The sequence below is a fragment of the Megalops cyprinoides genome, chromosome 9, assembly GCF_013368585.1.
Source record: "Megalops cyprinoides isolate fMegCyp1 chromosome 9, fMegCyp1.pri, whole genome shotgun sequence".
NCBI classification, from domain to species: domain Eukaryota; kingdom Metazoa; phylum Chordata; class Actinopteri; order Elopiformes; family Megalopidae; genus Megalops; species Megalops cyprinoides.
Window position 1 is genome coordinate 7,279,347 of NC_050591.1, and position 13,565 is coordinate 7,292,911.

Here is a 13,565-nt window from a genome sequence, read left to right on the forward strand (position 1 = left end):
CAAAGACAGCTGTAGAAAACAGGAAATACCTCCCCGCGGTGATACTAGTAAAAATCCGGTATTCCTTTGCTATCTCCATACGCTCCATACGTCCGAAGAAGACGGATGTATCCCTCTCTTGTTCCATACATCCGAAGAAGACGGACGTATCCCTCTCTCGTTCCCTGTGTCCGAAGAAGCCGGACGTATCTCTCTCTTTCCCAAATGCCGCACCACGTGGACGGTACACCGACAGCCCAGCCAAAGGCCCTGTCCTGGCTTTGGTTCTCCAAGCTAGCGATGAATTGCTAGCGGAGTTTAATAAAACAAGAGCCGAGTTTCAGTGCCAGAAATGAGAGCAGCGCGAACTTGTTACCAGCCAGGGACAAAGGTGCGACCGGATCCAACTAAACGTGTCTCCCAGAAAGAAACCCTCATCAGCGCCTGAACCGATCCAGACCAAACCAGTCCAGCTCTGTCTCCCCGATGACAGAATCACCAGTGAAACCGCCAGCGAAACCACCCACGGAACCGAAAGATTTGGACCACATTTCAGGAGCTACAGTAGGCTATTAACTCTGGCCATAGGACATTGCATAGCTAAACAACTGACTGTTAGCTACATTTATGAATGTTTGTTCCTGCATGTCATTCAGATCATTACAAGGAATGTAGCTAGCTATGTTTTGTTGATCCTAGCTAGTTTGTCACACACTATTCACCACGCAGCGTTAGTTAAGATACCACACAGAGAAATAGGGTCTTTGCATGTGTATCCTCTTGCTAACCCCCAGTACCTTCTTTTAATCCGCACCAAATAACCCCACGGTTATCAATCGTCTGAACATTTCCTGTACCAGACAGACGTTATGATCGCTAACACATGCACATAGGCAACTCAAACTTACCGCCACACGCATGTTCCTTTGTTCTCTTTGAACACGTGTTCAGCGAGCACACACACGTCTCAGAACAAAGGAACACACACCCTATGACACGCTCACACACACTAGCGCAAGACATTCGCTCAAACCTACATATAAGCGTAAATGCATACATATGCTTCACTTATTGTACGCACAGTGTATTCAGAAAGTATTCAGACCCCTTCACATTTTTCACATCTTCTTGTTGCAGCCTTATGCTGAAATTGTTTAAATTCATTTTTTCCTCAGCAATCTACACTCAATACCTAATAATGACAAAGCAAAAACAGGATTTTAGAATTTTTTTGCAAATTTATTAAAAATAAAAAAGTGAAATATCACATTGACATAAGTATTCAGACCCTAAACTCAGTACTTAGTTGAAGCACCTTTGGCAGTGATTACAGCCTCGAGTCTTCTTGGATATGGTGCAACAAGGTTTACACACCTGGATTTGGGGATTTTCTGCCATTCTTCTCTGCAGATCCTCTCAACCTCTCAGGTTGGATGGGGACCCTCGGTAGACAGCCATTTTCAGGTCTCTCCAGAGATGTTCAATTGGGTTCAAGTCCAGGCTCTGGCTGGGCCACTCAAGGACATTCACAGAGTTGTCCCTAAGCCACTCATGTGTTATCTTGGCTGTGTGCTTAGGGTCATTGTCCTGTTGGAAGGTCCACCTTCAGCCTTGTATGAGGTCCTGCGTGCTCTGGAGCAGGTTTTCAAGTTTTCTCTGTAATTTGCCCTGTTCAGCTTTCCCTCAACCCTGACCAGTTTCCCAGTCCCCGCCGCTGAAAAGCACCCCCATAACTGGATGCTGCCACCACCATGCTTCACTGTTGGGATGGTATTGCGCAGGTGATGAGCAGTGCCTGGTTTCCTCCAGACATGACGCTTTGAACTGAGGCTAAGAGACCAGAGAATCTTGTTTCTCACAGTCTGAGAGTCCTTTAGGTGCTTTTTTGCAAACTCCCAAGTGGGCTTTCATGTACCTTTACAGAGGAGAGGCTTCCGTCTGGCCACTCTGCCATAAGACCCAGAACGGTGGAGTGTTGCAGTGATGGTTGTCCTTCTGGAAGTTTCTTCCATTCTACACAGGATCTCTGCAGCTCAGCCAGAGTGACCATCAGGTTCTTGGTCTTGGAACCGTCAATGCAGCAGAAATTTTTGTGTGGCCTTCCCCAGATCTGTGCCTCGACACAATCCTGTCTCTGAGCTCTGCAGGCAGTTCCTTCGACCTCATGGCTTGGTTTTTGCTCCGATATGCATTGTCAGCTGAGAGACCTTAGAAAGACAGGTGTGTGCCTTTCCAAATCATGTCCAATCAATGGAATTTACCACAGGTAGACTCCAATCAAGGTGTAGTAACATCTTGAAGATGATCAAGAGAAATGGGATGCACCTGAGCTAAATTTCAAGTGTCATAGCAAAGGGTCTGAATACTTATGTCAATGTGATATTTCAGTTTGTTTCTTATTTTCAATAAATTTACAAAAATTTCTAAAATTCTGCTTTCACTTTGTCATTATGGGCTATTTAGTGTAGACTGAGGGAAAAAATGAATTAAAATGATTTTAGCATAAGGCTACAACATACCAAAATGTGAAAAAAGTGAAGGGGTCTGAATACTTTCTGAATGCACTGTAAATGTATTGATTCGTGCATTACTACTTTGATGTTATATCTCAATTAATGCATTATTTGTCCAAGGTTGTCTGTTGTAATGTTACACGTGGAATGAATATCACCAACCTCTGCTGATGAGAATTCTAAAATAACTTCACCTCTTAGTTGGGTCATCAGTGTTATTTGTTTAGTTAGCTAAATAGATAGTATTGTGATTTGATTAAGATTAACTATTGATGTGGTAATTTTGATTATGATTATTAATTTAATTATTAATTGAAGTTCCAAATTAATAGTTTAGTATATTTTATGAGACTGATATACAAAACGAAATTGAGACTGATCTTTTATTTCAACCGCTATGGGTAGACTAGACGCCATATTCTGTATGGTGCCTCCATGTGTTTAATTTAATTATTCCTACCTAATTGGTGCCTCATGTAAGGATATTCCTTACATGTAAGTGGTGCCCCCCTCTAATCATAGGCATTGTCCCAACAGCTCTGACCATGTGAGCCTGCAGTATTGCTGATTCTTATGCCACATTCTTGAACATAATCTTTGTTCTGAACTGTAGTCGCTTTGGAAGAAAGCACTGTCTTTTACTGTGCCAAATTTAGGAGCGCATAAAGAACTTTAGGGGTGCAGTGAAAATTTATGAAATAATGTGTTTTTTGTTAATAAAGGGATACAAGGAGACATTTGCAAGCAAAATGATTTAATTTATTTGAATACAAAAAGTACACTAGGTTTTTAATTATTTCTGCTTCAAACTGTATTTATTCAATAATTATGTAATTATTTATACTTAAAACTGTATAACCAGTATGAACGGTATGAACACCTCTATAATAAAGTAGTTCTTCTTGGTTCTAAATGCCAAAAAAAGTCTGCTCAGTCTGTTTAGATACAAAGGATATCACTGGTCCAGCAGCTTTTGTAAGCAGGTGGTCTGGCCCACTTTGAGCTCAGCGGTCCACAGCAGGACTGGGATCAAATTGCTCTACTGAAGGCCTCTCCAAGCTGATCCACATCAAGTCTTCAGTTGTGGACACTCCAAAGCAGCTTCTTGTTGAATTCTTGATGCGGTTCTGGTGACGTTCACTTCACAGTTATTTACACGTTACTTCAGCGATCACATGGCGATACTAGAAGTAGCTTACGATGATTACCAGGAAGGTTTTGTATTTCTGAGGATATTCCTTATGATTCAAAGAAAACCAGTTAGAAACTCAATTCGCCGAGGTCTGTAGTTTTTCTTGGCTGGTTAAAAAATTGTTGGTAAAAAATAGAGGCTGCTTGGACTGAATTTTGTAATACTTTTTATTCGCACACATGCTCATAAATGCATTTTACAGTTTGCACACATCTATTTTTAGTCACAACTGCGAGTGAAACGCTCACACTGTCGAGCCCTGGTTGAGAAGGACACATTGGGAGACATAATTGCAGTCTGAAGTAGGTCCTTAATGACTCTAATGAAGACTTTATGTGGTGAGACAGGGCCTAAAACCCAACTGAAAAGTTTAATACGTATTTTTAGAATTAAGCTGTTGAGCTGGAATTCTCTCCAGGATTTTTGGCAGGGAGAGGAGGTTTGAAGTAGGCCTATAGTTCTCCAGTCTGTATGTATCCAAATTAGGTTTCTTGAGGAGGGGCTTGATAACAGCTAGTTCAAAGAATTTTGGAACAAATCCTGACAACAAAGACAAATTGGTAATACCCACTCATCAAGTGCAAAGCCAAGTTCTTTTACAAGCTTTGTAGCTATTGTATCTAATAGACAAGCTGATGGTTTAGAGGACATGATCAATTTAGTCATTATGCTGTCCTGCCAGGCTAAAAAGAAAACTTGGAGATTAGACAGGGTTGTTTAAGAGAGCAAGTGTGATTGCACCAAGGTTCCAAGGTTCAGTAGCAAGGTATAAGTTTTTATGGCTGACCTTTTCTCTTTTCATTGCTGTAAGAGTGTCAAGGTTTATAGCAGCTATGAAATGATCAATAGAAGGTTACTGTTCCTTCTTTGTGTGGATTATTTGACAGATTTTTCACAATATAGGGAGTCATGGAGGAATTTAGAGAATGACTAAGGAAATGCTTCTTTTTCATCTCTAATATCCTCAGTCAGAATCTCTGAGGTAATAAGGTGATTAGATAGTATTGGGCTGTGTGGGAGGACAGCAACATCGCTTACACGAATGTCATAAGATGTAACTAAATCTAGGATATGGCTGCAGTAATGTGTAGGCTCTGTGTACACTGTTTACTTGTGTTAGGGTAGGATAGGACTGCCTAAAATAAAAAAAGTAAGTGGTGCTGCTGTTGGTCTTTGCAGCACATGTACAGATGTTATCATTTATCAGATTATTATTAAATGCAGCTGTAGGATAAAAGGATCATTTTTTATCTTAATTCCTGGATTTAAGGCTGACATGTTGCTTGATGGCAGAAGAGAACCTTTCCATCTGGGTTGGATTTCATCTTTGTTATGAATCCAGGCATCATAGTGAAAGAGCCACAATTCTTAATATCTTTTTATTTATTTATGTATTTATTTTTTTGCTTTTTACCATGTTTCAAGGCAGCAATGCAGAGATAGAAGCCTGTGCTATGTCTGTTCTCCTGTGTAGATACTGTAAGGTTCTGTGCTGTATCTTAATCAATGATGACATCCTGGTTGAGCATGCATTTATTGAAAATACTGGATTTAAGCAATACATTACCATTTAATGCTGTAATAGTCTTAGAGAAATCAAACTCTAATAAAGGTATACAGCAATACAGGGGCAGGTGATGCATCAGGTGAGAAATACATCAGTAATACACTTATACAGCAATGCAGGGGCATGTGAATGATTAAATATTAATACACGTTACCCCTATGGTTTGTTGTTTTACATCACATAGCTTGGATGTTGCTTGCATTGTGTGGCTGTAAGTTCACCTCATAAAATAATGTGAGTGTGGTGCTTTTAATGATAATTTTTAGTCAATGTTTTTGCTTGAATTTTAACAAATATGTATTTTAGCACAGTTTTCAGCTTTCTGCCTGCTCTAATAATGGTTGTTCTGTACATGGTGTTACTGTTCTTGATAGCTTAAATGTGATTCACCATATTAACCTTATAAATCACTCTGGTAAGATCATCTGGTAAATAAATAAATATGTCAGTAATTCACGTGTATAGAAATATAGGGGCATGTGGATGATAAATACAGTAAATCAGTAATACATGCAGATGATACTATGCTGTTGTGTTCCCTTGGCCTTAATATATTAAATGGTAATCCTAATCATTTATACATAGTCTGATCCTATCCCTTAATGCTTCCCCCCTGTCCAGTACGATGGTGTACCACAATATTAAATTCTGAAATAGTATCATTATAAATCAAACAATATGCCATGATATAATGGTATCACACGGCCAGGTTTTAGCTTGAGTCTGTCAAAAAAATGGTGACAAAAAATACTGTGACAGAACTACATAATACAATGTAATAACTTGGGTTCGCCACACACACTGTTAGCTCCTGAAAAGTAGTGACAGCAGTATGATTTGTTACTGCTGCTCAGAAGTGCATTTGACAGGAAAGGGGCCTCTATGCGCTTATACCCAGTGATGAAATTTCCCAGAATGCCCCCATTTGTGACTAATTATACCCCCCACCACCCTCAGAAATCACGTCCATTTGGCTGTGTGGGGGCTGTTTGGTTTAAAAAGAAAGGGGGAGCTTTGGTAAAAAAAAAAGGCACCAATCTGAAGGTAGTGAGGAAAAAGCATCCTGACTGTTCTCATTAGTAACAAACGCAGGTGACCTGTTTGGCTATAATTTCCAGTGATGGCGTTACGGGGAGGGAGAGTGGTACCATCTGGAATTCGCATCACAATTAGTATTTGGCTTTCAGAAATGCACAAAAGTGAGGTGTCACTCTCCAGCCTGTGTTCAGTGCCAGCTGGCTCGGGGGAGAGAAGTGCAGTGAGCACGTGCATGTTTAAATGCAGGCGTGTGTTTGCATGCTCGTGTGTATGTACGCGTGTGCTGCGGTGCGCGGTGGGGGAACTTGCATGTCTGAACTCATGTAAAAAGACAAAATAAGGTAAAAACGCGTTTCTGCTTCAGACTGCCTCCGCGCACACGCTGGTGGTGTGTTCCTGTCAGAAACACGGGATAGGCCAGCTCTGGCTCCACTGGGCTGTGAGAGGCCCACAGCTACCCTACCGCACTGCAGATCACAGCACACGCTCCAGATGTTTTGGGCTGCCGAGCCAGCTGATCCAGATGTGAGGAAGGAAGCTCACCTGTCAGGCTTGCTAACCCCCCCACCTCCCCGGCAGCAGAGCAGCGGACAGAGTGCTGAGCTCAAAGGCTGGCTGTGGGTTTACACTTCATACATGGCAGTTTTGACCTTCAGCAGTCTTCAGCTGAATTGATTTCGTGAAGCTGGACCTGAAACATTTATGGTTAGGATTAGGGTTAGAGAGAAGAATACATTTTTAATTCTGTATTGCAGGGGTGTCAGTATTTACTGAGAACTGTATCCCTGGAGTCTGACCTGAATTAGCCCCTGAATGGCTGGGTAAATATTGCTATATCTTGGCTATATTTCACACAATATTGTGAACTCCCAGCAGTACAGTGAGGCCCACATAGAGATTTGTGACACCTACAGATTATCAAGCCCCAAAATTACAGTAAGTGTAATTTGGTACTGCATGATGTAATTTTAACCCTCCAGTCAGGACAGTGGAACCATGATGACTAGAGATGGAAAATGCTGAAATGTCACCTTGAAACTAACCATTTTCCATCATCATCGTTTTTTTTCACTTTGCAACAATTCAGCAATTTACTAACTGAATAATCTGCATCCATGAGCACCATTTCCATAGAACAGGTTGAGAGAAATTGCCAGGTTTCATGGTTTAAAAGTAAAGAGTTTTTCCTACCACTGAAACTGAGGGGAGCAAGGTTGTGGGTCTGTGGTGGCAGGATGACTACAGGACACTGATACCATGCTGTATTAAGCTGTGACATGTCCTTACACTGGCCTTAGGCTGGAGTCAGACTGATGTCGTTGTGTGTTGTGTGGTGGTTTTAATGTACCAGCGAACCATAACCATTGCACGTCAATGTCCCAGCAAATAAAAATGCTTTCTTGCGAGAACATAATATTTTACATTTTATCAGTCTTTAAACATGTTAATACGTTTGTCTCAATCATCCTCCAGAATGAAAGAAATGTTGATCCAGGCAGGTGTCAGATATTTTCTAAAGCTTTTGAACATTGGTCAAATGTTTCTTGTGCCTCTCCACTTGTAGCACGAGACATCCCCCTAGTGGTGATTATCATTCACTACACCCAGGGCAACTGCGTGTGCCATACGCGAAGGGAAATTTAATAGGCAAAATCAGCTTTGCCCCATATCACAAAATATATCAAAAGCAGTCTATAATCTGGCAATATCACCAGGCTTTTAAAGGCACTTTGCATTATGACACACATTCAGGTCCATTGGAATATTACTGTAGTAAATGGAGTGTTTTGTGGATTGGGTGCAACAGTGTGTTTTTTTTCTACAACAGTGGGGATGTTTGTCTTCTGAGATTTATTACCCCTGTAGCTCTGGCTGCACTGCTCCTGTATGCTGGTGCCACTGCCATTGTGTTGTCTTGACCTGGGATTGCAATGCTGTTCTTCCTGCTTTGTTGGCAGCAGCCAAAAGGTCCCCCTTTGCTGAAGAATTCTGATTCTGTCTATGTAGTGCCTGCATGGAATCAGCTGCAGCTAATTTGCACAGAAACACATGCACAAATGCACCCACGCACACGCTCCTTGGTCAGGGCAAACCAGTGTCACTTAAGGTGAAATCCATTTTAGTATTGTTCACAGCTCATCCCCTGCCTTTATTGGAGGTGTTAATGAACAGGATGTGTCCTTCCCTGCCCACACGCTGCTGTGTGACTGACCCGTTTCGTGTTCTGCATACTTCTTTATAGGAAACCCACACACCCACAGCTGGCCGCCTTCATTACCCACATGTCCCGGGGCCGCTGGGACACCGCCCTGGCCTCCCTGCCCCGTGTGCCCAACCACAGCGTGTGCGAGATGGGAGAGCTCACTCAGACAGGTAACCAGTCACGACTCTGCAATATGGAAGCTGTTTTATTTTTCCTACTATTTTCCTACTATTCCTACTCAGATATGCTGACACTCAGCACAAACCACACTCCCATAGCATGTCACAAAGGTAATTTGGCCAAAAAAACATGTTTTAGGATTTTATGGCATTAAAAGAATGTGAAGTGAAGGTTGTACTGGCAGTGGATAGACATGTGGTATTGAGTCTTTCCATTATTGTATTCGTAATATATGAGGAAGTGTGCATTTACTCTAACATGCGTGTGGTGGATCGATTATCATAGCCACTTCATTAATCTGTCTTGCAATCACTCCTATTGATTTCACACAACCTTGACTGTGTCACTGAATGTAAACTCAACATTACTATGGATAAAATCAAGTAAAGATACACGCATAGTTCTTTGTGGTTTTACGTCAAACTGAATGTCAGTGGTTTAAACTCAAAAAAAGAAGTTCACAGTCAGTATGCAGGACTTCCAGGAATGGTTGAAAATCTTTCCTCAGGAACACCAGAACCTGCATTTACGTTTTGTTGCTTAACAGATGCTCTTATCTAGAGAGACACACAGTATGAGTACAGGATACAATACATTTACATTGTTGACATCAAGTAGACGCTCTTATCCAAAGTGATGTACAAGATATTTACATATAACATCACACTTACATTACTGACACCCGTGTAGATGCTCTTATACAGAACAACTCCAGTCAACCACAAAAGGCACCCAGCAAAATGAAAATAAACTTCATTATTTGTGAAGAATGTAACTTTGTTCAGTTGTTTAAGTTAAAGGGGCCATGTCAACGCTGGCCCTTGCCTGTGCAAAATGTTTTCAGTAGGAAAAGCTCAGGGGTTGTTTTCATCTCTTGACGCTGAACAGTCCAGTTACCAATCCATAAAAAGTAGAATTGACTGCTTATAAAGAGGTCCCAGAGGCTTTCTGCCAGAAGTGCAGCATGCCAACCAGGAAGTCAGGACAGGAACTCGTGAATTGGCTGGGCTGAAGGAAATCATGCTTGGTCGCTGGTGTAAAGCCATTAAGGTCGACCGTCATTTTGAAAAAACAACCGATCCTAAAGAAAGACTTAAAAAAAGAGTATTTCACTGTGTATTAAAATGCGCCTGGATTAACATAAAATTAAGACTCTTGAGGGGTGCAGCTACGTCTGAAGATGACTGTGGGCCAATTCGTTGACACACCTTGGGCAAAGTTGAATCGGTTTCATTCACAAGTAAAATGTGAAAGAAGAGGTCGGAAAGGAGCAGACAAAAATGGTTCTGAGAATAAGCCATCAAGAGCTCAGGCTGCCGGTGCACTATTCCATTGTGAGGAGATGCTCAGTCATTGTTATTAGAAAAACTTCACTATCCAGGACTCCGCTGTTGTCCCCCGATGGTGGAAAGAATTTCCACTCTTAATCCATTCTGCCAAGTCCCTCTCTGTCTTCAAGAAACATCTGAGTGCCTGAAATACTACCCCCTAAAGGATCTTCTCATCTCTCAAAACTGTCTCCTGCTAAACTATACATTTTTTAAATTTTATTTTAATCTACTGGTTTAACACACTTGTTAGCTTTACCATCTAGGTTGTACCTTGCCTGGCCGACCACCGAAACCTGGTCATGTAGTGCTTCTAATATTGTTGACTCCTTATGGTTTTTGCTTGTGTTGTACTCTACCTCACTTGTAAGTCGCTTTGGATAAAAGCATGTGCCAAATGAATAAATGTAAATGTAAATGTAAAAAGGCACATATGATGTCACATTGGTCTGATATCTCGTGCAGCGGAAAATTGTATGTGAAAACACTTTGGTTTTGTTCTCCATTACTTTAACTAGCTTGTAATGAAAGTGAAGCTGTGCTAAAATGTATTGTGACATGCAATTTGTGAGTACTGTGCCAAGAATTATGCCCTTTAGAGAATATATTATTTAATCATCTCTTGTGTCTGTCAAATGTGTTAATCATGCTAATTTATTGCTAGGGCCTACAGTTTTCTCAACCAAGTCACCTGTGGGGCTTTCAGCCTTTAAATCTCGAAACAGTCGGCACAGGCACTTGACTAATTATACAATAATTGGCAGATTATGAGGAGTTCATAGGTGCAAGCAAATAAATAGGCATTTCTTTGAGTGGGCGAGTGCAACAATATCTGCCTGGTTCACTGCATACGGACAGATTGCAGTATATTATTAAATCACACACAAAAGAGGACAATAGACTGGCATTAAAAGTCACTCTGAGATACTATATACATACATATATACACACACACACACATTTTTGTTGTTGGAGAGTTTTACTGCTGTCACAAGTTTTGAAAATGATCTTGTAAGGAATGTACTTGCACCAGTGCTTAATGATAGCGCTTGATAATGTGGAGGAGAGATTCACTGATGGCTTCCAGCAGATCTGTGCTGTACTGCCATATCAGAATGATGTGGAAAATGTCTTTATGTGCCTGTGAGCAGCCTGTCTTTGACTCTGCAGCTCCTTCCAGGGGAAATACAGCTTGTGGCCGTGAAAGCCTGCTCTCTGTCTCCCCCTACAGGTGTCGTGCAGCACCTGCGAAACGGCCACCTCCTGCGCAACACCTACATCAAGCGTCACAAGCTGCTGCCGCCCGATTGGTCAGGCCAGCAGCTGCTGGTGGAGTCGACAGGGAAGAGCCGGACGCTGCAGAGCGGCCTGGCCCTGCTGTACGGCCTGCTGCCGGACTTCGACTGGGCCAAGCTGTCGGTGCGGCACCAGTGGAGCACGCTGTTCTGCGACAGCAGCTGCGACTGCCCCGCCCGCAACCAGTACCTGGAGGAGGAGCAGAAGCGGCAGTACCAGCTGCGCGTGGCCGACACCCAGCTGGACCGCACGTACGCGGCCATGGCGCGGACCGTGGGCGTGCCGCCGCGCCAGCTGCGGGCCGCCAACCCCGTCGACTCGCTGCTCTGCCATCTGTGCCATAGCCTGAGCTTCCCGTGCACGCCGCAGGGCTGCCTCTCGACCCGGCAGTTCGCCGTCATCCGGCGACAGCAGCTGGAGGATGAGCATGACCGGCGGCGGCGGGGGCTGTACCACCGGTACGCGCTCCTGGCGGCGCACCCCTTCCTGAACCGCACGGCGGCGCGCATGCTGCGCGCGGCCGAGGGCCGGCGCTACGGGCTCTTCGCGCTCTCCTCCGCCCACGACGTCACCGTGGCGCCGCTGCTGAGCGCGCTGGGCCTGGCGGGGGCGCGCTTCCCCCGTTTCGCCGCGCGCGTGGTCTTCGAGCTCTGGAGGAGCCCGCCCCCGCCGCGGGGGGTCAAGGACAAGGACGGGGACGGGGACGGCGACAGGGACAGGGACAGGAGGCGGCTCTTTGTGCGCGTCCTCTACGACGGCGAGGACGTCACCTTCCAGACAACCTTCTGCCGCGACCACGACCGCCACTCCCAGCCGCTCTGCCCCTTCAGCAACTTCCTGTCGTTTGTACGCAAGGACATGTTCAGCATCCTCAACGCCACCAGCTACCACGAGGCCTGTCACCGACGGCCTGTTTGATGAAGGAGGAGTGTGTGTGCACATTAGAGAATTGGCTTTATTTGATCCAAACACTTTCACAAACACACTCAAGTGTAGCTGAAGTTTTTTTCTTTTCTAATCCTTTGTTGTTGATAGAAGTGCACCAGTGCACTACGTAAGATGTATTGTAATATATTTAAAAGTATTTGTAAAAGGAAGCCAAACATGCTTCCCTTCCAAACTCCATTCCTTCCAAATCCAGTGGTATTTTTAACTTTGTCATTGTTTTTTTAAATCCGTTACTTTTTTGTAATATAGTAACACTAATAATAATTCTTACATTCTTTGTAAATTACTTTTCACAGAAGAACATTTGAAAAAGACCTTGCTGTATGCTGTATGCGTTGTGGTGTCATGAACCACGGTCCGTGATATTTTTAATCATACTTGCTTCTTGTTTTTAAAAAAAATAGGTTTTAAAAGAGATGCTTCCTCAAGGCAGGTGAGGACACATAGCCACTTTATTCCCAGCTGGAAGCCTTAACTGGAATGTTGCTATAGCTGGTCTGTCAGTGTACTGGATTGGGAGTTTGCACAAATTGCTGGTTTTCTCTTCTGTTCACTACAGCAGCAAAACTTTCTCCTTTTCTGCATGGACTTGTTTTCTATCAAAATGGTGCTCGAAATTGAACCTTGCAGTTTGCCGTTACTGGATTTTTTGCACCCGTCTCCTCAAACCTCTAGCAGAATACTTGAGAACAGCGCAGCACGGCACAGCTGACACTCGTGTTTAGAAGCTATATTTGTAATTGTGATTACACTTGCAATACCAGTTTGGTTGAATCATTCAGGGTGTGGAATGGTGTGATTCAGAGGTGAGAATGTTGTTGCTGTTTGGGAAATTGGATTTCTTTTTTTCACTACAATGTCTATGTACATGCGCTGTAACTCTGTGTAAGAGTACTATGGAGAGCACAGAGAATTCCAATGTATACCTCTTGAGAATTAAAGAAACAAGATTCTCGTGGTTCTGATAACCCTGCTGAAGCAGATGGTCATTATATTGTTTTACAGGTTATAATGAATCCTCAAGTAACATTTTGTCTGGAGAATATAATCACTTGTTAATTTTAAACTCAAACTGTTGGATTGGATTTGGTTAGTCTCACTTTTTACAATGAAAACTTGCTGTATGGAAGTTTACACATAATGGCACATTTTTCAATAAACAAGAAGTGTCTCAATTGTTTTATTTTTCATAAAAGTCTATTTTATTTATTTATTTGTCTTGACTTTTATAGTGTAATACATAAAAATATTACATATTTTGACTGACATAACTAAACGTATATACAGTTGTGTTTTGTTGGTAAATTTCATTATTTTAATT

At 42.7% G+C, this 13,565-nt stretch overlaps 1 protein-coding gene across 2 annotated transcripts in view; it reads left to right on the top strand.

Annotated features, from left to right (window-relative positions):
* Positions 1-13,279, top strand: part of pxylp1 (2-phosphoxylose phosphatase 1) — a 34,553-nt gene extending 21,274 nt beyond the window's left edge. For both annotated transcript variants that reach the window (XM_036537528.1, XM_036537529.1), the window contains 2 exons: positions 8,532-8,662; positions 11,232-13,279. In XM_036537528.1, coding sequence (XP_036393421.1) covers positions 8,532-8,662; positions 11,232-12,214 — 1,114 coding nt within the window. In that variant the 3' untranslated portion in view covers positions 12,215-13,279. The remainder of the gene's footprint in view (positions 1-8,531; positions 8,663-11,231) is intronic.
* Positions 13,280-13,565: the final 286 nt, after the last annotated feature.